The sequence below is a fragment of the Solanum lycopersicum genome, chromosome 12 (genome assembly GCF_036512215.1).
Source record: "Solanum lycopersicum chromosome 12, SLM_r2.1".
NCBI classification, from domain to species: Eukaryota; Viridiplantae; Streptophyta; class Magnoliopsida; order Solanales; family Solanaceae; genus Solanum; species Solanum lycopersicum.
In genome coordinates, this window is record NC_090811.1 from 16037664 (window position 1) to 16059774 (window position 22111).

Below are 22111 nucleotides of genomic sequence, written 5' to 3' on the forward strand. Positions count from 1 at the left end.
AGGGACTCGTGACTATCGCAGTCAAGTAGTCACAATGCATAATCTCACCACAGTGTCTCTGCCGTGAATTGTGGCAATGTCAGCAGGAAAAAAAGATTTCTTGAAGTCGATAAAAGATCATATATTAAAGTGGTGCCTTTCACTCTCCTCTGTCAGTACTGTTGATGGAAGGTGGTGACTGCAACCATGATGCACCAGTCGAGAGAAAAATCTACAATCCATTTAGGTTTCAAGTGATCTGAAACTGACCCGAATCTCTTGGGTCTGAAACCAAATCAGTCAATAAGTCCTAAACGAAGAAAATAACTTGTACAATCTGAAAATACATAGTGATATAAAACTTCAAAAAAAGGATTGGAATGTTACAAGAAATTGGCCACATGTAATTGTAAAAGAACCTCTAGTGTTGGAGAATCCAAATTATTGATCATTAAAATTTTAACAATCAACACCTTGAGGTAATAGACAACACCCTGATTTCATGGGGACCAATCAAAATACTAGGTATGATGATATTTGAGCACCAAGCACATGAAGCTAAATAATCTAGAGAATTTTCAATTTTTCGAAGCTATTGTTCTACTATTATACAATCTACACCGAATTCAATTATGACGCCTGAAGAGATTTTGTGGTTCCCAAAGAGTCCATGAAGCAACACCTCTCTTCTTTGCCATTTTTCGAGTTAATATTTCAGTAAGCCTCAATTACAACGAGCTACCACCTTCATACTCTACTATCTGCTTCTGATGATCCCTTTGACTAACGGTTGTAATTAAACTTAAAAATGGACAGATAGCTTTAAGGTTAACCAAGACACTAGATGAACGAATAAATATTGCATTTTCAACTCATCTCCTTTAAGTCAACTATCCAAATAAACACACCAGACAAATCAGAAGTTGTCACGCCATAGATGTAACCCGAACAGAGTGATCTGCAGATCCAGTCAAGAAGATGGGTGATGTCGGATGCCAGTCTACTGTTGTTATAGATGCACTATGCGGAAGAGTTCTCATCCCATATGCATGACCTCGCACCTGATACAATCAACAATCATTTATTGTTAATAAATTTAACTTCAGTAAACCAACAAGGCAAGAAATAACAGTAACTGGAAACAAACAGGGGCCATAGCAAGGACCAATGAAACTACATCTTATCAAACTCCCCTACGACTTGTGAAATCATATGAGCACTGCTAGTCCCAACAGAAGTTATCAATACACGCATAACAACTAATAAAAGAGAGATCCAATTGGTTTACTGATGGGACAACTTTATGTGACTCCCACAAATGATTGTTCCATTTTCAGTTAAGAGGCTAACTAGAGCTTATGAACGTATAGTTAGGTACTGATACCATCGAGGCAAGGGAACCTAAACACATCATTCTGCATGAAACTAGTTTACCTGATATATAGGTGCCCTCAGGGAGTTGGATGTCACCAGAAGTCTTCTTCCATAAGCATCGAGAGCCATTTCATGTTTATAGTGTGACGAACTCCTAAGGTTACAGAATCTACAATACAGGAACGATAGATGTAAAGCATATTATTCTACAACAAGACAGGAAAAGAGAACGACTATCCACTTGGAGAACAAATTTAATGGGAAAAGGAAAAAAAATATGCTGCTTGATAGAAAGTTTTACTTGGTGCAGCCACGATGATTCGGCAGCAGGACCAATCAGACAGTGTGGGAAGAGTTTGGTCATCGTAAGTTAATTGCTAGCGCACATTGGAAAATACAAAGCCGGTGCTATCATGCAAGCTAACCAAAATAGCCCTTTAAGACTGTTCAATTAATTATCATGATCGGTGAGGATTGTGATAGCTCCAAAGGACAGTTCAAGTATACATATGAACATTGATTAGATTGTGCCATTATGAAAAACTTGTGGGGGCTCAACCAACAGAGCGATTTTGACAAGGCACTAAGATAATGATTAATTAACAACTAAGATGATTGTACTTGTTTTTGTGGATTTTAACATAGATTTGAATCCCCAAAGTTATATTTGGCGCAGCCACAATCATTCTGCACCCAGTACTTTGGACGGCGAAAGGCGACAAAAGGCAACAAGGGTCTGCCTCGCACGCGGCGAGGCGCTTGCCTTTTTGAATCGAGGCGCCAATTAATACCAAAAATAAAATACATTGAATTCAATCAATTCACTGTTTATGGGCAAATGAATAAATAATTATGAAAGAATAAATTTTTAAAAAAAATTATAGGCAGAGCAGTAGGCAGTGAACAGAGGAAAAAACTAGAGCAGTGAAGTATTAAAAGAGACGAAAAAACAGAGCAGTCAGTAGTGAAGGAAAAAAATCAGAGCAACTTGTGTATCTCAAAAAGAACTGAAAAGATGAAGAAGAGAACTCAAGAAGAAGAACTCAAAAGATCAAAAGAAGAAAAAAAAAAAGAGGTATACCTCAGTGCAGCAACTCAAAGATGATGGAGTAGTCGACTGTCGAGGACCAGAGACGCGAAGAGAAGAGGAGCACTGGAGCAGCACCTAGACGCGAGGGGAAGAGGAGTCGGGGAGAAGAGATTGTGACTGGAGCAGCAATTAGATGAATGTTTGAAAATAGAAAAAAAAACTAATTTTGACTAATATTGTTAAGTCAAATCTTTTTAAAATTTTAAAATCAAAAAGGCGCCGCCATTTTCGCCATAGCTCACCTTTTCCGGATCGCCTCGGCTCAGTATGGAATAGCGAGAAGGGCGATGAGGCACTCGCCATTCACAACACTGTCTGCACCAGGCCCAATCACACAATGTGAGAAGAGCTTGATTAGCAACAGCACAAGTTGACCGCAACCACACATTGGAAAATTCAAATGTTTGTGCTATCGTGCAAGCTGATCGGAATCATATTTAAGGGTAGTGTGGTTAATTATCATGATCACTGTGGAGGAGTGTGATAGCACTAAGGACAATTTCTTGTTTTATGAGTATGGTGTAAGAGGAAGCTTTTGCACACCTTGACTGATTCCACGGGATACATGCCACGTCCCTCCACCAACAGGTAAGTAACTCAGTCCACCAAGGCTAGGATAAATGGGAAGAATCACCTCGTATTTTTTGTCTCCACTGAGTTTTGAACTCGAGACCTCAGAATTCTCAACCACTTCATTAACCACTAAGGCATACCCTTGGGTGCCGCTGAAGGACAGTTCAAGTATAAATACAAACACTTAGTTTTGCCATTTTGGAGAAGGAAGAACACATGGGGGGGGGGGGGGGGGGGGGGGGCTCAACCATTGGAGTGACTTCGACCTAAGGCATTAAGATAATCATACTTCTTCATTTTTGTGGATTTTGACACGAGATTTAAATGACTTAAGGATTTAAACGTAGTTCTACAAATGAAAAAAAATAAAAAAAGATGAGGGGGGGATGCAACCTAGCAATACAAGTCAAGATTGAAAGTTGATTACATAAATAAAATGTGAGCTTATGGGTATGCTGATTTTATAATTTGTTTTGCATTTTGAATAGTTTGATCGGAGGTTGAGTTTTGGGTTGACCTTCCATTGTCCGATTTATCCAAATTATGGAAATACTGCACCTAATTTGAACGCATTATTCAAACTTTTGCAAAAATTGGGGCCTTCAGAGGTCGTCTTAGTGAATATAAGCATTTCAAGTGAAGAAAAGGCAGTCAAAGGCAAGTGAGACTTTTAACCTCTCGAATGTATTGCTTTCCTGAAGTCATAATTTAGAATATACATAATTGATTTAAATTGCCTAGTATGTTGAGGTTGAGCGCATACAAAGATATTTATACGGTTTCTTAGGTTGTGAGGCACTTCTCTTTCAAAGTTGAGTTTAAAGAATATTCTATATCATGCATGAAAAATTAAGCATAGCATACTAGTTACACAAATTAGGAAGCATGCCAAGATATGTGTCATTTCTATACGTGTTGAGATTTATAGAATGACTTCATTTACATCATATGATATTATGATATTGCACACTTTATCTTATATGCATTAGTTTAATGAGTTGAGATGGTGCTAGCATCATATTGGTCGTGGAAGGTATACATATACGCACAGTTCGGTCGCCACCACAGTGGTCTGCTACTAAAACACACTAATGGTTGGGCATGGTATGCAACTATGCGGTATTGTTGACTATGGACAGTATATTAAGATGTGTAGTTCAACACAGATAAGGGTGTGCAATATGGACATGCTCTTGCTATGCATAGCAACACCATGAAAGACAGACCATGAGATGTTACATCTGTATTGGTTGGTATTTCATTTGTTCTTGCATTAATATGATATGTGTCATACTTGTTCATAACATGCATATATTTTTCAGATACTTTCTCCATGAGGTACGACAGGGAGCACTGGTCAGTGATCTTTATGAGCTTTGGCTCACCTATCTTGTTATTTACTACTCTATGCAGATCCTTCACGGTTTCACCTAGTGTAGTTGTTGTCCGGGTTTTGATCTTGTTTAAGGCAGTTATGAAGCTTCAGATGAGGTGAAAGAACCACATACGTTGCGGTGGTACTCCAAGCTATTTATATTATGTTTCTTTACTTTCGGGCTACGACCCAAACAGCATACTTCAAAGTATGTAGCTTCTCCTCGACTTATTGTTGGGACGGATAGGAAATCCTTGACATTATAAGGTTTACTTCTCTTCCACTATTATCTGTGATACTTGGAGATTTATCGATATAGCTTATACTATCATTTTGAATATGAGTTTGTTGCTATCAAATGTTTGCGGTTTGCCTATCAAGCAGTCGCTCTTTAGGTGCCTATCATGACTCATGAATTTGTATCATAACAAATACCATATTTGTACTTTTTTAATAATGATAAATGATTTCTTCTGGCTAAATGTCATGTGAGATGCACAAACATGAGACTAGGGCTAAAAGAATATTTCTAGTTAACTGGAATTTTCACACGAGAATGAAATATCAAAACTAAAGGATTAAAACAATCCACATACCTGCTGCAATCACTTGACCAAAGTACTTTGCCTTGATTCTGCAAACTCCACTCAAATATCTGTCTCACATGCTACAGAGTTAGATTCTTCACAATGTAGCTAACAAAGTAAAGCTTTCAGCAAGGTGAAACCCTTGAATATATGGAGAAGCAGAAAGAAAAATAAAGTGAATTGAATGACTGCAATATAACTTGCCTTTCCATCTATACCCAAAGTGAAAATGCTCGTCTCATCAGAACCAAACATAACAGAACTAATAGCAGAATCATGTGCTGGCCATCCAGTAATTTGCAAGCCAGCAGACATATCTATCACCTGTTAAGATTCTGTTGACTATGCAAGCCAGCAAAGTTATGAGAGCATAACTGCACATATTCACTCTCAAATACCATTAAAAACATGAACTCCCAACTTAAATGTTAAGTTACGAGAATATTCTAACATGAAACACTTGTTTTAGCATATATTCTGTATTTTATATTATATATATTTATTTTTTGTTCTATTCTATAATATATTAAAAGTAGACACTTTTTCACATTGATGGGAGTGGCAGTTCCAAAGGGTTGTGACTTAATCTTTTATGTAAGATAATACATTATTTAGTTTTAGTGACCGAAAGGTTTTAAGTTTATTTTATATATTCTGTGATATTAAATTCCAGCCCAAAGCGCGAGTAATTTTACTAGTTATATTAAAGATAAAAACTCCAACAATACTATAATAACAAAGTAATGCACTATGGGGAACTTTCAATACTCATAAGAAAGTTAACATCCAAAATTCTTAGGAACTTCTACTTTATCATTTATTTTATAATTGTTTACTCAATTTTTTTATTTAATAACATTCACATTATTTTTAAAAATTGAGTAGTACATGGTTTGATGTTGCACGTGGGCCAAAACTAGTATATATATATAGAGAGAGAGAGAGAGAAATAGATACAGAATATGGAAATAAATATAAAAGTTTCTAATGCAAGGAATAAGAGAACACGGCTACAGACTATGTTCACAAGTTCAGACAAGGATACCAAACATGTGTATCATTCCATCAGTAGCTGCAGCTGCTAAAAGTTTTCCATTGTGATTGAAGCATACTGAAGTAATTGGAGGTGGATCTTCACCAAGAGGCAGGACTGTCTTCAATAAAGTTTGAACAGGGTTAGGTTTGAGAATCCTTATGAAGTAAGGAAAAGAAAGAGTGTTGTAAATTCAGCACTTGGATACAATCGGGACCCAATATAATCACATACCATAGCTTTCCATGTCCTCATATTCCAGACAGTTAAAGAAGCATAGCCCAATTTACCAATGTCACTCAAACCAGGCCTACAAAACTGCAATTTAGGATCGCTTTTGAGGCAAACAAGAACTATATACTTCGTAATTAAGCATGTCAAAACTCTCATTTAACAACATTCCTAATACAGTCCCACAAGTGGGGTCTAGGGATGGTGGGGTGTGCACACACCTTTCCCTACCTTAGTGGAGTGGAGAGGTTGTTTTCGACAGACCCTCGGCTCAAGAAAAGCATTTTACAAGAGAGATTTGAATGAGTTCCAAGAGTAGAAGCTATGATGTAAAAAGAGATTAAAGAAAGTATATTCTCACAGGTGGGTTCTAGAAGGGTGGGATGCATACACACCCTTACCACTACCTTTGTGGCATAGAGAGGTTGTTTTTTATTAGACCCTCGGCTCAAGAAAATCATTTTACACAAAAGGTCTAAATGAGTTGCAACTTACCATGATAAAATTAAATTAAAGAAAGTACAGTCCCACAAGTGAGGTCTAGGGAGGGTGGGGTGTACACACACCTTACCCCTTACCCCTACTTTTCTGAGGTAGACAAGTTGTTTTCGATAGACCCACAGATCAAGAATATCGTTTCACATAACAGGTCATAATGAGTTGAAAGACTATGAAACTTTGAAGGAAAACCACAATACTAGTGAACTTGAAGAATCAAATAGCATAATCACCATATCATATCACACACACATATATATATATATTTATATATATACCAACATATATATATATATATATAGATAGATAACCAAAGTAAGCAAAACCACAATACTAATGAACTTGAAGAATCATATATATATATATATATATATATATATATATATATCATATATTACTAAAAGCATGAACAAAAAAGTTGAAAGTTGAATTACGATTTTACCCTTTCTATAAATTCAATTATTATAAAATATTTAAATATTTGATTGTATAAATTTAATTAAATGTTAATGACTTTTAGACTTCCTAAGATTAATTCCTGATTAAATATCTAATTTATTAATATTTATCATCTATAATCTATATATATATAATAGTTATAAATTTTTTTAAAATCTTTTCCTAAATTTCTTTTCTTTCCCTCTTCTTATAACTTTTTCCTTAACCCCCCCCCCCCCTCTCATGAATAATAAAATTGATGTGAATAAAGTATTATCCTTTATGATAAATAACGAAATTTAATAATTTAAAGGGTGCAAATCTACAAAATGGAGACGCACATTGATAATGTCCTCTTGATTATTATTAAAGAATGACTCTAGCTTCACAAATTTAAATTCATTAATGCTTAATTACATAATAAGAACTTTAGTTGTTCTTTTTACATGGTTTGCTAACTTTAATTTTTTTCCCATATTCTTCATTTATTTATCATTATTTTCTAATTACTTATTTAACTTTTATACTCTTAATATTCATAACTCTCATCTATTCATATTCATAACCTCCAAACATTTAAACTAAAACTTTAAGATATCTTTTGGTATTCCTTCTATTCTATTTATATCAATTCAACTTCTTTATCTCATGAAACCCCTATCAAGATTATTAGGCTATTATTTTTATTCTATAGTAAAAATTGATGATGAAGACTCTTGAATTTTGATAGGATATGAAAAGAGTCGATAAAAACTAAGAGAGTTATGTACTAATTTTGTACTTATATTTTCATCTATATATACATCAATCTTATAAGGGCCCATTTGGATGGGGTTAATAAAAGCAGCTTTAAAAAAGTACTTTTGAATGTGCTGAAACTTATTTTTAAAATAAGCAGTTATGCGTTTGGATAAAAGTGCTGAAGTTGCTATGCCAAACGTGAAAAGGGAAAAATGGAAGAAAGAGATGTTAGGGTTATGTGCGTTATTTGGAGATTGTATAAAAATATTAAGGGCAAAAAGATAAAAATGTGGCAACTTAAAACAGCTTATAAGCTAAAAAAAAAAAAGCACCCCTACCACAACTTTTAACTTTTGGCTTAAAATAAGTTTTTTTAAACTTAAAACAAGTTATTTTGAGTATGGCCAAACAGCTAAATAAGTCAAAAACCAACTTTTAAGTCAGTTTGACCAGCTTTTAAGCTGAGCCAAACAGACACTAAGAATAATGTCTATATTGTATTTTTTCTTAAATATTCAATTTCTTTTTGTCGTTTTTTTCACTCTTTTAGACTTCTTAATTTAGTTTTCTATGAATGTTTTATTGCCGTAAGTCTTTGAATTTTGTAAATGATACATTTTATGATTCATTATAATTTACATATATATTTTCATGAGATTTTAGTCATTCTAACGTATCTATAAAAATTCATATGAAACACACGTGCGAAGCACGTCCTCAGAAACTAGTATATATAAAAGTGGGAAGCTCCTAAGCTCAAAATTGGATTACCATTTTACCCTTCACTAAATACTATTTCTACTCTTTTTTTATGTACAAATGTAAAAATATATATCCCAATAACTAATTAGATAATCAATTTTGAAGTATTCAAACGTGCTTTAAAGACGTAATGGAAGATAAAAATAAATTTAAGTTGAATGAAATAACTTGCAGTGAGTTACTAGGTGGAAGTCCAAGCATTTCTAAACCGCTTCTCTTTTTTAGCTTCAAGCTAAAGAATTTGAAGAGTTCCCATTGATAAAACTATAAATACTCCAACTTCATCTACAGGAGATACAACCAGTTTCTAAGTAGTCGTCTTAATGTTTTATGTTGCTCTTTGATATAATTTTTGCATAGGGTGGAAAATGACTTTCGAGTTCCGCTTGACTCTCCAATGTTCCCTTTATGGATTTGATACATTAGTCTTACAAAAAAAGCCTGTTGTGGGTAGGAAGGTTGGATTTTCAAGAGTTCTTTTTTGAGAACGGTAAAGTTGTGTTCATCAGCAATGAGGGTCTGCTGGCAACCAAACAAAAAATTCCAAGGCAAAGTAGTCATGATTGCAAAGAGCCTAGGAAATCTACTAACTGATCTACTTCATATATACCCTCTTCTTACACCAAAAATATAGAGTATTAATGCAGCTTTCTTTTACTTTCTGCATTGGGTTAGTAAGATTCTTAAAACATGTATTGTTACTTTCCTTCCAAATAGACCACCATATTCAAGATGGAACTAGATTCCACCATCCTTCCTGTGTTTTACTTCGCCCTCTTCTCATCCAACAGCTTAGTAGGTCTGCAAGTATACTAAGGAACCACCCAAGGATCTTGGATAAGGCTTTGAAACATATACCATATCTGGGCCGTCACTTTTCAGTGAAGGAACTAATGGTTGTTTGTTTCTTTCTTTTCATGGCAGAAGAAGTACCAAACAATCTGAAATCCTATTTTTTCAATCTCTCCCGAGTCAGGCATGCTTTTCTGCACACCGACCATGTGAAACACTATATTAGTTGGAGTGCTGGACTTCCAGATTTGTTTCCAAGGTCCAAAAATGCCACCGGATGCGTTGCCAGGTCTCTTTAGTACATTCTTCCAACAGAAAATTCCTCATCGCTATCACGTTTCCATATGATTGCATCACGATTAGTGTTGAGTCCCGGAATATCTTCCAACCTTTGCAGTAACTCGACCACTCTACCACTTCCCAGTCATTTAAGAGCCTCCTAAAGGTTATATTCCGCCCTTGTTGAGACTACATCTCAAGGTTGTTACAAAACGAGTACAAATCTGCAAAGTCCTCCATGAGGGATTTCTGTCCTATCCAACTTGTTTTTCCAAAAAAAGGATCCTAGTCGCCTCACCCCCCTTGTGGCATATGTTACCAGCTAGTTTTGGCCATAAGTTTCTGATAGACATCAAAACTGAGACCCAATAGGTGATGGTCACAATGTTTTTTTTAGCAAGGTAAAGTTATATTCCTCAGCAATGTGGGTATGTTGTCAACCATCAAAAAAATTACAATGCAAGTAATCGTAATTACAGATAGCCTAAGAAGTCTACTAGTTGTTCTACCTCATCTATACCCTCTTCTTTACACCAAAGATATAAAGTATTAAATGCATTTTTCTTTTACTTTCTGCATTGGATTAGTAATATTCTCAAAACATCTATTGTTTCTTTCCTTCCAGACTGACCACCATATGCAAGAAGGAACTAGGCTCCACCAATTTTTCTGTTTTTTATTCCCATCTCTTCTCATCCAGCAGGTTAGAAGATCTGTCGTATGCTCAGGCATCACCCATGGTTTTTGGATGAGATTAAGAAACATATACCACACCTGAGAAGTCACTCTACAATGGTGGAACAAATGGCTATTTATTTCCTCCTTTTCCTTGCAAAAGAAGCATCATCAGACAATCTCAAAACCTCTCTTTTTCAGTTCCTCCTGAGTGAGATATGCTCTTCTACATACCTTCCATGTGAAACCCTTAATCTTGGTAGGGATATTAGATTTCCATATTTTTTTCCAAGGTCCAGGGATGTTCCCAGGTTGTGAGATCAGATTTCTTTTGTACAATCTTCCAACTGAAAATTCTCCATCCCTATCGTGTCTCCGTCTGATTGTATCAAGCAGTGTTTTGGGAAGCGAGAAGCTGAAAAAAGCGACGAGGGCTTGCTTCACAGAAGCGAGAAGCGTGAAGCGAAGCGCACGCTTTTTTTAAAAAAAAGCGACATTTAGTATAAAAATAAAAAAATATTAAATAACTAAATAGAGGTAATATAGTCTTAGATTGAAAGAAATTACATAGGCCAAAATACTCATAAGTCATAACATATAAAGCAAAAAATCAAAAACATAATTAAATCACAAAGATTCAAACTCCTATTCTTCAACAAGGCTGCTAGACAGATCACAAAATTTAAAAAAAAAGCAAAAGAATTGAAAAAAAAAAAGAGGCAGCAGCAGTCAGTATTTAGAAACAGAGCAGGCAGCAGAGATGAAGAAAAGAAGAGAAAAAGAAGAAAAAACTATAGTAGTCGAAACTCAAAAGATGAAGACATGAAGAACAGGCGAAGATTGTATATTTCAGGAGAAAAGAAACTCATAGAGATGAACTAATAAACATTAGCTAAAAAAGAGATGAACAAAAAGTTACTTGCAGTCGCGGTCAAGGTTGAAGAGAGAGGCAGCCTCAGTCGAGATCGTCAGGAGAGAAAGAAGGGAAAGAAGTATTGTGAAAGAAGAGTCGCGAGGAGAGAAAGAAGGGAAAGAGTCGTGAAAGAATAGTCGTGAGGAGAGAGAAGGTTATATTTCAGATTATTTTTAAAAAAAAACTAATTTTTTTAAAAACCCTAATTGTCGCTTTTTTTATGAAAAGCGCGCTTTATTGCGCTTTTGCCTTAGAGTCGCTTCTCGCTTCTTCATCTGAAGCGAGAGCTTTTTTCAGATCCCTCGCCTCAAGATAAAAAAGCGCATAAGGGTCGCCTCGCTTTGAAGCGCGCTTTTCACAACACTGCTATCAGGGCTGGAATTTAAACTAGAGAAATCATACAACCTTTGCAGTAGGCTGGCCACACTCTCAATCTCCCAGTCATTTAGAAGCCTCCTAAAGATGATATTCCATCCTTGGTTAGTTCAGGTCTCCGCAACTTCAGGATTGTCACAGAAAGAAAATAAATATGGAAAATCCTCCATGAGGGAGTTCTGGCCGATCCATTTGTCTTTCCAGAATAGATAACCTATGCTCCCGGACAATTTAGGCCACAAATTTCTGATGGTTCTCCAAACTGAGTCACCATAAGTGTTAGTCACAGTGTTGGTTGTCCATTGCTCAGTCTGTGCGTATTTGCTGATGATAACATCCTTCCAAAGAGGATGATCCTCTTTACCAAACCTCCACAACCATTTTGATAAAAGACATGTTTTGCAGGCCCAAGTTCTTAACACCCAGCCCACCAGCTTTCTTACTAAGTTGTACAATTTGCCATTTGACCAGGTGAATACCTTTTCCTTCCTTGTTACCCAACCACAGGAACTTCCTCCTCAATTTATCCAATCTCTCCTCCACTTTCGCAAGTAGGGGGAAAAGGGACATAACATAAGTTGATAGGGCATCCAGGACTGCATTGATCAATGTAATTCTTCCTCCGAAGGAAGGATATTGTGTCTTCCAGGTGGCTAATTTTTTTTTGTCTTCTCCACTACTCCATCCCATATCTCTAACTCTTTGTGGGTGTTACCCAATGGCATCCCCAGGTATGTAGTCGGCAATTTCTCTATTTTGCAGCTCAAAATATTTGCCAGGCACTGAATATTAGATACATCTTTAACTTGGAACATACTACTCTTCCTCCAATTCACAGAAAGCCCCGACACTGCCTCAAGAACTATTAGGATTATCCTGATGAAACAAACCTGCTCTTCCTTGGCCTCTCAAAAGATCATAGTATCATCTGCATAGAGAAGATGGCAAATCTGTACATCTACTCCAGCTTGGTTGCCCACCTTCAAACCTTTTAGCCAGTTCTTTTGAGTGGCTACCCTCACCGTACTATTTAGACCTTCCATAGCTAAAATGAAAAGGAAAGGGGAAAAAGGATCACCTTGTCTTAGTCCTCAGAAATGAAAAGGAAAGGGGAAAAAGGATCACCTTGTCTTAGTCCTCTTTCTGAGGGAAAAAAACCAATAGGTTCTCCATTCACCAAAATAGAGAACCTAGCAATTTTAATACAAAATTCTATCCACTTCAACCATTTTTCTCCAAACACCATTTGTTTCAAAATGTTGAGAAGAAACTTCCAATTCACATGATCATAAACCTTCACATTATTAAGCTTACACATGATCCCTGGGCTTCACCTTTGATCCCTGATCACGATGTTGGAGGTCAATGAATCAGTTTGTCCATACTTGCTAACGATAACATCCTTCCACAGACCCTACCCCTCTTTACCAAACCTCCATAGCCATTTTGACAGTAAACTCCCTATTTTGCAGACCTACATTCTTAATGCCAAGACCTCCAATTTCTTGCTTAGTTGAGCAATTTTTCATTTGACCAAGTGAGTGCTCTTCCCTTCCTTGTTTCCCAACCAAAAAAAATCTCTCCTTAGTTTATCTAATTTATCTTCCGCTTTAGCAGGTAAGGGAAAAAGAGACATACATAAGTAGGGAGAGCATCTAAGACAGAATTGATCATTGTTATTCTTCCTCCAAAGATGGGTATTGTGTCTTCCAGGTGGCTAACTTTTTCTCAGTCTTCTCCACAATTACATCCCATATTTTTAGTTCTTTGTGGTTGTTACCCAGTGGCATCCCTAGATATGTAGTTGAGAACCTAGGCCAGCAATGCCATCAGATGCTAGCCACACTAAGAATCTAGGCTCAGGACGTGAGACAAACCTTCGAATCTGGTCAATTTATATGATTCTTGTGCATTGAGATTCACTTTCTCCTCTGCTTCTACAACAACAATTCATGATTGGCTCCTATAAAATGGACATTGAAGCCATGATTGCATGCCCAGGAAATACTTTTAATCTTGTTAGGGATATGTATACCCATGTAGGGATAAGTGTGAGATTTGAAGAACCCCAACACTTCTTAAAGATGAACTATTTATTAGTATTAAAATTAGATGGACCTAAACAAAGAAAACTAGATACCGAGAACTGTAGCCTGCACATACTAGTTATTAATATAAGAATTTTCGGTTCACAACTATTTCTCTAAAATTGCTTAAAGCAAAGGAATTGTAACAAAAAATGCTAAGCTACAACTTCACCATAGTAGGACATCAAAGTTATACATTCTTAAGTTATAACTTATACATATCAGGACATCAAGATAATAGATAGAGCTTTAGATCAAAAAGTACATGGAGAAAATACAAGAGAAAGCTAGAAGTACAAGTTACCATCTCGAAGCAGCAGCAGATACGAAAATTGGCTCCACAGGGCTGCATTTTAAATCCAACACGCTGTATCCGGGAAAACATGAAACGAGAAGGATAAAATAACAAGTAAGACGGTGTCCAAGTATTTCATTTTTTCAGAAAGAAGAAAGTAGATCCCATGAGTGTGAAGAACCTTGGGAATGCTTCTGTGCAACTAAGATCACAAACAACACGTTTAGCATCGACATTCCATGCTTTGATTCCTCCATCAGCTGTGCCTATGAGAAGCTTTTCTCAAGATGAACATTAGTTCCAGAAGCTTTAGACTAATCCAGTAATGAAGCTAGCAAATATACCAATTAACATGAAAAAGAAACAAGAACCATGGAACCTAATAATGTATGTCTACTATATCGATAGTGTCTATACCAGTCGGTCAGATTTGCACTCCCACTCAAGTGACATGATCTCTGCCCCACAATAGATGGTTGCATTTCTTGATGTTGGTGCTGATGAGTCATATGTCCATATCCTTCATCAGAATACATTAATATCAATACAAGATCAGGATCGCATAATTTTTTGGCAAGTCAAAAAGTTCCAATGACATTACACCAAGATGGTGTCACTTTACAGAGTGTGGATATACATCAAACCCCGCAGAATCTAATCATATATTTCTATACTATTTCCTTATTGATCCCAGAGAAAAAATCAAATGAAAAACAATGGAGCTCTTAAATTTCCTCATAGAATTTTGTTCAACCTTGAAAATTCTATTAATCTCTCTCTAAATTAGCCAAAAAGTACAATGACAAGTATACTTGCATAGTTCTTTATTGTAGCCTCCAGCTTTTTCATCCCACGGCTAATCATAAGTGTTATCAAAGGTGTGCTTAAGCCCTGAAGCGAGGTTCAAAACGTGTGGAACGCTTCGCCTTGCTTTATGTGCGTTTCAGTGTCATCATCAAGGTTCTAAGGAAGATGTTTCCTTGCCAATGAGCCTCGTATGAAGAAGTGACACTAAATAATTGATAATTCACTTTATCATAAATTTTTTCCCAATTTCTTTGGTCATTTATTTGTCATTCATGTTAATAATTATTAGTCTTGGACCATATATGTGTGTGTGTGTGTGCGTATTTTCTTTTCCCCTTTGCGCCTTTTTTCATTAAAGCCCACGCTTTGTTTGCGTTAAAAGCCCTCACGGACCTTAGAGCTTTTTTGCGCTTTTCGCCTTTGATACACTGATCATAACCTTGAATTATTCTAGGAAGATCCCTGTCAATTAACATGGAGAAGGAATTGGCACTTTATTCAGCAAGTATTCAGCAAAGAGTTTAAAAATGCTCTCAGGCACATTTTTCAACGTTGTTATTTTTAGCCGTTTCTGAAATTCACTCTCTAGGGGAGAAATTCTCTTGCTGATCTGACCGTACTTTTCAATAGATATGGGAAAATGGAATTTCTTATATTGCAGGGTTTAAATCCAAGTGCAACACCTTGAGTAATCATTAATGAAAGTAATAAATTACTTAAAACTCAATGTTGAACTAATTGTACTAGGACCCCAAGTATCAAAATGAACTAAATGAAAAAGAGACTCTGCATGATTATTAGGACTCGGGTGTGCTTCCCCAATTGACATGACTCGCAATCTAACTAAGATAATTTGGATAAGCTAGGTACTATAATGTGAAGTTTGGATAAACTAGGGTGTCCCAATCGTCTGTAGATTAATCCTGGAGAGTCAAAGATTGAACAAACTGTAGTGGACTTGTGAAAACTAAGATAATAATGTCCATCTGACTCATGCCCTTTCCTAATTATCCTTCCTGTACTAAGGTCTTGTATAACAAAGAAGTCATGAAACGAAAGAAGATGAAACAAGTTAAAGTCTTAGCCTCCCCATAGTTTCCCTTAGCAATCTATCAACCTCCCCATACTGTTTACATCAGTAGATCTTTGATAGGAAACAGTTCAATTAATCCCCTCAATATGTAGTGGGACTTTTGACCAATTTCTGAAAGAGAAGTTCAGAGAAGTCACACAATACTTCATCTCCTTCCTTGACATCTTATTCAGCTTTATAGTGTTATAGAATTTTAGGAGTTGTACCACCACACAAAATATCCAACCAAAATAAGACATCTACTATTAACGAGTGCAAAAGTAATGAAGTTAAATAACTTCTCTTTAATCCTTCACAATTCCTTACCACACACTAGTTTCATATGAGGTGGTGATACCCTCACAGGATCACTTTATCAACTACCCCTATATTTTCCTGAATCATCATTTTTCACATGACTTAGTCTTCATGTGAAAACATCCATAGTTGTTTGGTAACACATTCTTTTTTCTTCTTCTTTTTAGAATGAAGGTTTGGTAATATTTACCTTACCTACTAAAGGTAATCCTCCTTCTCCCTCTGTTCCATCAATTTAAATATCCTATATTACTCATCAACTTTTTAATTCCATACTTAAATATGACAAGGAGCAGAGCAGTACAATGGATTCTAGTCGGAACAGAATTTATGAAGAAATTATTGGACTTGATCCTATAACTGAATGTGCAATTGTGAAATGGACAAAGGCCCCCTGATACTTGGTTTAAAATCAAGACAGATGATAACAGAAACATGGAAGGATTATCTGGTGCAGGAGGATATCTAGGGACAACGATTCATGAACATAGCATTTTATTGTGTTTGGGAAGAGGCAGTAGCAACATAACTGATGTAAAACCAGTTCTTTTTGGCTTGGACTGGTATATAGAGAATGGTTTTACTGGCATCATACTAGAATGTGATTCTATTATAGTCATACATATGCTGCAGGAAAGAGTAATACAGCATGGCAGATGCAGGATACCATTAGAAAAGCTCAGCCGAGCAATGTAATTACGGAATTTCACCATTTTCCAGATCAATAACTTCTCCTTGGGATTTACCAGAACAAGGCAAAGAGCCATAGAGTTTGGACTTCATCCAGATGGCTGCAATAAGGAGTAAACAAGGAAGAACTATTTTTTTGAGAATGGAAGTCTCCTCTTCTGTTGCTTCATGGTGTATTATTGTATACATGGAGGATGAAATTGTATAGTAAATTTTTGTATAGACTTTGCATGAATTGTGAGGTAAGGACGTATTATTTATTATTTTCCAGAAATGCATTATTACAAAATTAAATCAAAATGACACAATACTTCAAACTCCAACTTTCTTTAACTCTGTGGATATGTTACTACACAAAATTTTGTCATGTTTCAGTAACCTTTTTTTTAAGATTAAAAAAAAAAGCAATTTTTCAGAAACATTTGTACGAGAATGCATGTCAGCCAGGAGAATATACCTGACTGTTCCATCCACAGAAGCACTAGCAACATTGTCCCCAGTAGCAGAAAAACGGCAACGACTTATTGGACTTGTGTGGCCTAAGAATGTCTCCTGCAAAATATTATTGCAGAACAATCAATAAACCCCACCTCAGTTCCTAACGGAAGAACAATTATAGATTTTATGTCTATGACTTTATGGTGAGCATGAACAGAAAATTAAGACAGGAGATGCTGAAGTAATTAGGGAAAGAAAAACTGAAAACTCAGGCTAATTAAGAGTCTACCTGGAAGTCCACTCTCACTTCAGGGAATTCTTCTTCTCGTTGTGCATCATTTTCAGTGTCTGTTGAAACATCACAGAATAGCTCATCTCAAAATCAGAATCATAAGAAGAAGAAGAAGAAGGCATCACTTCTCTCACTCTGACCACTGTGATTACTAATTTTAGAAGTTGAAACTTGAGTATCATCAGGCTTGATATCCTCACTGTGTTTAGGTTCTCTTTCACCAGCTTGTGCACTTGCAGAGACACAATTAACATGAGATGACGCTGGTACGAAAACTGTGGGTTCCCCAGAACCAGCAAGAAGATTTGATGAGCTGTCAGTCCCAACAATGACTTCCGTTGCTAATAAAGAACTACTGAGATCAAATAATGCAATTAGTAGACTTCAAAATTTTCAGGAAGAACAAATTGTAACAGCTGTCACCTCCTTAACTGATGCAGCTGAGTCTCTTTCTCCTCCAAAGACACTTGAAGTTGCGCAAGTTTGAAATTAAGCTGCTTGATGTCTCCTTTGAGGCGACTCACCATATTCCTTTCAGAACTAATCTTCATTAATGCAGGGATACGTGATATAGTTAAGGAGAAACTCAATGGAGGCACACTGGTAAAGAAAACTAATGGGTGACAACTAAAAAGAAATCATCTGCAAGCACATAATACCATCTATAATCAAGGACATGCATCAGGTCGAGTGAAACTAATTCCTTAAACAACCAAGTCCAAATAGACCAAACAAGGAGTTACACAATCCCTGACTTAACAATAAATACCTCTCAAACAAATTTTTTAGTATTAAGAATTAGGACATTGTTAAATATGGGAACACAATCATTCCTCTTTCGGAAAGAACAAGCAATGGAGCTCCATCTCCATTTGAATTTGTCCATTCAGATATATGTGGTAAAAATCATGTCAGCTCTACTTTAGGCTTACATTTTTTCGTCATCTTTGTTGATAATGGTTCTCGGTGCACTTAGTTATTTCTTCTTAAAAAATAGAACTTAGTTATTTTCTATCTTAGAAGGGGGGTACCTTGTAAAAGGTAGAGTTCTTGTTATGTGGCAAAGAGTCATGGGTTTGAGATGCGGAAACAGTCTCTTGTAGAAATGCAGGGTAATACAGTGTACAATAGACCCTGTGGTCCATCCCTTCCCCGAACTATGCGCATAGCAGGAGTTTAGTGCACCGGGGTGCCCGTAGTTATTTTTTATCATTCAAGTCTTTTTGAAATTCATACTCTCTTTGATGTTTCTATCAAGAAAGTTAGTATACAGTGACAAAATGCATGATAAAAACATTCTTCACCTATATCATTCTGTCTTCACAAGGTATCTTACACTTCATTTTGTGCATATACAGTTTTTTTAGAACGGAAACAGCAGTGTACAAGTGTAGCACAAAGACTGCTAAAGCCATAGACAAAAAAACAACAATAGCATGATATTTTCTACCACCTACTACAAGGATGCTATGATATCTACCAGTGAATCAATATCCTGGTCAAAATCTTCCTTGCACCAAAATCGAAACAAAAAAGACAGTTCATACTAATCTTTTGTAAGGAGTTGATGTTCCTACAGAACAACTGATGTTTCTTTCCTTTCATATGGTCCACTTGGAATAATCTTCTACCATTTATTTTGTCCAATTAGTCCACCAGAAAATTCCAACAAGAAGGCAGTTCCCCTCTAGTCCTAGGCATGATCCATGACAGGCCTTTCATACTCAAAAAAGGGTTCCAGAGGACTCTAGAAACCACACAATGTATAAATAAGTGACAAATGACAATAGCTTTCTGCCTCCTTTCAACATGGATAGCACCTTCAACACAATTGCATCCCCCTTCCCTTTATATTTCTTATGTTAGGCAAGCATTTCTGACAACTAACTACACATAATAGGTCACTTTAGATTGATGTTTCACTTTCCATACTGATTTCCAACTCTGCAAATGAGCTTGCTGATCAGGATGATTAAGTCTAGTATATGTTGAATACACTGTAAACTGGCCTAGACTGTGCCTCCTGTATTTCTTCCTCATCTGCTGTCCCCTTGAAATGATCAAGAGCTTTCAAAATTTCAGTTAGTCTAGCTAGCTCCCAATCATTAAGTTGTCTCGAGAAATTGAAACTTTACCCTGGTACAACGAGCTCGACCCAGAAGGCAAACCCCTTGCTTTGGCTGGCAAGGGATTTCAAACTTGTGACCTCCAACATGGAAGTCTTAGTCCAAACCACTACGCCACCCCAAACGGTTACACATAAGTATCTTTCGAGACATTCCGCACTTTTCACAAACAATAACAATATACCAAATGTAATTCCACAAGTGTTGTCGGAGGGTGGTGTGTACACTAACCTTAACCCTACCTTGTGAAGGTAGAGAGGTTGGTTCGGATAGGCCCTCAAGACAAATAAACCATTTCAAAGATGTAATAAGAAAAGAATACTGTTAGAATTGGAATAAATATAAACAATCCTATTTAGAATTAGGCATGACCATAGGAATAGGAATAGAAAATAGTATCCTACTTGATAAAGAATTCTATTGTAGTGTTTACAAATAGGGTCTCTATATTCATAATAATGTAGATACAACTCAATAATATTTTTTTCTACATTTCTCACATGGTATCAAAGCCTCTACGATCTTGGTAGAGAACCAAAGAGTTTCTATTGTCGGAAAGCGGCCATCATCCACATATGCCACCCGTATGGCTAATGATTATATTTTGCTCCTATATTTCACACATGGTATCAGAGCCTCTACAATCTTGGCAGAGAGTCAACGAGTTCCTATTGCCGACGGCGATCATTACCCATATATGTCACTCGTATGGCTAATGATTATATTAGCAATAGTTGGGTCATCGTGTATCTTTTCGTGACTACTTTCATATATCTAAAATATGTGTAGGACTGTATTATCTTTTTGGTGACTACTTTTTTCATATGTAATTTGTGAAGCATCATGCAATCTTTCCATTAACTATTATTTTCATATATAATTGTGTAGCACCATGCTATCTTTCTAGTGACTACTTTTTTCATAATTAATTTGTATAGCACTATGCATCATTCAAGTGACTGCTTTCTCATATATTATTTGTGTAGAACTGTGCCATCATTCCGATGACTAGTTTCTCATATCTTATGTGTAGCACCGTCCATCCTTCCGATGACTACATTTTCATAATTAATTTTTGTAGCATAGTGTCATATTTCCTGTGACTACTTTTATTTTGATATGATTTGCATAGCACCGTGCATGTCTGGAGACTACTTTTCTCATTTAATTTTTGTAGTACCGTGGACTTTTTTTAACTGCTTTCTCACATTTGAGTTGCATGGTACTGTGTGTCTTTTTGATGACTCCTCATATTTATTTGGGTAGTTCAATTCACCTTTCCGATGACTCATCAATCTGACTTGCATAGGTTTGTGTCATCATTCTGACCCTACACATATAATTTCTCCTTCTCAAAAGAGTCTTGCCATTAATCTGACCCTTCTTATAAAATTCTTTTTCTCTGATGGGTTGTGTCATTATTCTGACCCTACCCATATAACTTTATTTCATAGACTGTGACATTCTAATCAATTGGACGCTAAGAACATTTTTCTCCATAATGATCTCAATGAAGAAGTCTATATGGAGCAAGCACCTGATTTTGTTGCTTAGGGAGAGTCTACTGCACTTATACGTCGGTTGGGTAAGTCACTCTATAATCAGGAACAGTTTTCTCAACGAACTTATCACAATGTATTTTATCGACATTATACATCAAATCTAATTTTTTTTTTTGGAGGAACTACATCTGATCTATTATTTATTTCATAAGAAGGCCAAGCACATTGAGATTCACTAACATTATACATTAAATCTAGTATTTCGAAAAAGAACATTGAAATTGACGGTCAATTTTGTGAAGTCGAGTGATCAACCTGCACATATACCAACAAGCTCCTCATCAGTCTTTGTATTAATTATATTTGTAACAAGTTAGGTACATGTGACTTGTATGCACCAGCTTAAGGGGGAGTGTCAATAATTGGAATAGATATATACAATCCTATATAGAATAGGAATAAGCATACGAATGTAATAGGAATAGGAATAAGAATGGTAAATAATATCCTACTTAATAAAGGATTGTAATGTAGTGTTTATAAGTAGGGTCTATGTAATTATGTAGATACAAAATTCAATAATATTGTTTTCCTATATATCTCACAAATACTATAGTGAAAAAATCATGATGAAAGTAGCAATAACAACAATATACCTAGTATAATCCCACACAGTGAGGTTTGGGAAAGGTAGAGGGTAGGCAGACCTTACCTCTATTTGGGTAGAGAGATTGTTCCCACTAGACCCTCGGCTCAAAAAAGAAGTCCA

The 22111-nt window shown here is 36.1% G+C and overlaps 1 protein-coding gene across 40 annotated transcripts in view; it reads right to left on the reverse strand.

Moving 5' to 3' along the window:
- Positions 1 to 307: 307 nt before the first annotated feature.
- LOC101251448 (uncharacterized) overlaps positions 308 to 22111 on the reverse strand; it is a 30481-nt gene continuing 8677 nt past the window's right edge. The window contains exons 3-18 of one of the 40 annotated variants that reach the window (XM_069292712.1): positions 18147 to 18279; positions 17915 to 18066; positions 17712 to 17770; positions 17442 to 17536; positions 14515 to 14617; positions 14279 to 14373; positions 14107 to 14169; positions 6246 to 6321; positions 6024 to 6132; positions 5183 to 5295; positions 4988 to 5046; positions 2987 to 3168; positions 2686 to 2864; positions 2435 to 2518; positions 1414 to 1522; positions 308 to 1040 (exon numbers count right to left, since the gene is read on the reverse strand). In XM_069292712.1, the coding sequence (XP_069148813.1) occupies positions 1514 to 1522; positions 2435 to 2518; positions 2686 to 2864; positions 2987 to 3168; positions 4988 to 5046; positions 5183 to 5295; positions 6024 to 6132; positions 6246 to 6321; positions 14107 to 14169; positions 14279 to 14373; positions 14515 to 14617; positions 17442 to 17536; positions 17712 to 17770; positions 17915 to 18066; positions 18147 to 18279 (1511 nt within the window). In that variant the 3' untranslated portion in view covers positions 308 to 1040; positions 1414 to 1513. Of the gene's footprint in view, positions 1041 to 1413; positions 1523 to 2434; positions 2865 to 2986; positions 3169 to 4987; positions 5047 to 5182; positions 5296 to 6023; positions 6133 to 6245; positions 6322 to 14106; positions 14170 to 14278; positions 14374 to 14514; positions 14618 to 17441; positions 17537 to 17711; positions 17771 to 17848; positions 18070 to 18137; positions 18280 to 22111 lie in introns of those variants that run through there. The other 39 variants (XM_069292709.1, XM_069292706.1, XM_010315729.4 and 36 more) reach the window with 39 other exon arrangements.